The sequence below is a fragment of the Aplysia californica genome, unplaced genomic scaffold, assembly GCF_000002075.1.
Source record: "Aplysia californica isolate F4 #8 unplaced genomic scaffold, AplCal3.0 scaffold00470, whole genome shotgun sequence".
Lineage (NCBI taxonomy): Eukaryota > Metazoa > Mollusca > Gastropoda > Aplysiida > Aplysiidae > Aplysia > Aplysia californica.
The window spans coordinates 59819-62368 of NW_004797740.1; the positions used below are offsets into that span (position 1 = coordinate 59819).

Consider the following 2550-nt stretch of genomic DNA (forward strand, 5'->3'; position numbering starts at 1 on the left):
CCCGCACCTATTATATCTAAAAGACACTAGGTGATGCAAAGTGTGCAGCGTGTGTGGTTTGAAGCTTTCATTGTTTGGCAGGCCCTTGTGTGCTCTGCCTCCACTAGTACTAGGCATTAGAACAACACGTTAAACTGTTTTGAGTCCATTGGAGGACACGCAAAGCACTGGTTCTAAGAATTCTAGAATAAAAAAGTTAGTTCTTCTAATTCTGTGAGAGAAATGAAGTTTTCTTAAAATGTTACAGGGATGGAAAATTAAATGTTAAAAAGAAAATGAAGAAAATATAAAGAAATCGAATTGGTTCATGACTTTGTTTACAACATACATGGGTGCATTTTACGATTGGAAGGGGGGGAGGAGGCGTTGTTAAGCCATTTCCTTTTTTTCAGAAACAAGTTTCACCTTCATGAATTTGATGTCAAACAAACTCCTTTTGAATGAATTACGTGTGTTCTAAATTACAGGATTCTAGAACAATGTTTGGGCGAATTATTCAGAAAAAAGGTGCAAAGTTTTGGGGGGGTGTCTGTTTGGTTTTGTTGTTGTTGTTGTTGTTGTTGTTGTTGTTGTTGTTGTTGTTGTTGTTGTTGTTGTTGTTGTTGTTTAACCCTACTGCATGTCTCCTGGGTTTCTGTTTGCCACTTGGCCCGGAATGGATCTTAGAGACAGAGTCGATACAGCTGGACTCTTTAACGATCTAAATTGAGTCGATGGAGATATAAAACATAAAGCTGCCCCCCTTGATTCAGCTGAATGAGCCATCTGAGAACCCACGATCCGCCCTGTTGTCCTCTACACTCACGGAGACTCACAAAGCGCTCCAAGTCACCGAGGAGGAACAAAATATCATTACATGTATTTTTTAAATACTGTAACCATAAAATTGGCGTTCCAGGGCGACTCTGCATAAAATAATTCAAACTCATCCTATCGCATTAGCTTAGTATTCAACCAAAATACGTATAACTTTGCGAAGTTATCGGGTTCACTATGACATTGAGTTACCTTAAAGTGTTAAAGTTAGTTGTGTTCTTTTGGGTTTTCTGTGACGAGGAATTTCCTCTTTGCTCTCTTTTGCTGTACTTTTAACACAAAGATCATCAGAATGATAGTGAGCTGCACCAGTATGTGAGTGCCCATGTCGATGCCAGCGAACAGATACCTGCAGAGAGATAGAGAAAGTACATGGTCTGCTCATTTTGCCAAAGTAGATTTGTAAAGCCGTGGGTTTTTTTTTCATGATTTGGGGGAGGGGTACGGGGGGGGGGATGACCCCGGATTTCCGTTTGTCATGCAATAATATACAATGTATTCAATGTAGTGTTTCATTAACAGACATTTAACCTAGGTGCAATGGACAATAATATGACGTCTTTGTTTTATACAGTGGAACTCGTTCAACGAGAGAAGTTGGATTCCCGATTTTGTTTTATTCATAAAAATCAATTTAAAAACTCGGTATCAACGAACACATAAATGAGCAAGCCAAGTTTGCATTCAACGAAGTCACCTGAAGGGGGAAAAGTCCCCGCAGACGTGGCTTCGCTCATTTTTTTCTACAGCAACGAACCTTATCTAATCCTGGAAAACATCTACGGCACCTGCATCGTAAACTATTATTCCCATAGGCCTAGCCTTTTGTTCATATCTTTTGCGACCAATCAGTTGTCTTCTTTCATACCAAAACATACGTTGCTAGCATGCACACATGTCTTATAGCAGCGTGTGTCGGTGCCAGCCGAGTGTGTCAGTGTATCTGGGAGAGGGGGGGGGGGCACAAGTGGTCCGGGCGTGGAATGTCAGTAGAGATACAAAAGCGTCACAGTTATTTCCCCCTCCTCCTGATCAATATTACAATGATAAGCTAATCTTTACATAAATCAGCTAAATGAATTGCTCGCTCAGCTGTGAATCAAACTTAGCCGTATAGACGATACATAACACAGGCGTGCATTTAAACGAGTCTACCCTTTCGCACTCTGTATGCTTGGTAGAGTGCAGTGAAATTTTCCAGCGTTTCTTCGATATGGCATCAAATCAAACGAAAATGCCTCTCATTTGAAACTAAACTACTTTTGACCGAGAACGTCGAGTACAGTATACATTACTTGCTCGATGCCTCTAATTATAAACACAGAAACCGCATGTTTGTTCTTACGAACACTCGGATTCACCGAAATTGAAGGTCAGGCCCGACGACTTCGTTGAATACGAGTTCCACTTAACTGAAAATAGTTGGATGAGCATGACTAGACGTAAAGACGAAAACCGGAAAATAAGACAGTGAATAATAAAAAATACTTCTAGCATTTGCTTAATACGTGCGTAAACACAAGATAGAAAAGTTGTAGTGGAGGTTTGGATGAAGGGCTCAATACCTATAAATCGTATTATGGCCTGTGGATGATCTTTTGACATTATTCCTTGCCCTGAGCTCATAAACTGTCGGCACTTCTAGCAATCAGTTATAATAATATACCACGTCATTGTCTTGAAATTCTTCTTTTGAGATGCCAATAATAATTTTTTTTAAAATAATAATAATAA

The 2550-nt window shown here is 39.8% G+C and overlaps 1 protein-coding gene across 1 annotated transcript in view; it reads right to left on the reverse strand.

The window, feature by feature from the left end:
- LOC101854190 (solute carrier organic anion transporter family member 2B1) overlaps nucleotides 1-2550 on the reverse strand; it is a gene marked incomplete in the record, with an annotated part of 16424 nt that overhangs the window by 2021 nt on the left and 11853 nt on the right. The window contains 1 exon segment of the mRNA XM_013086469.2: nucleotides 1009-1165. Within this exon segment, the coding sequence (XP_012941923.2) occupies nucleotides 1024-1165 (142 nt within the window).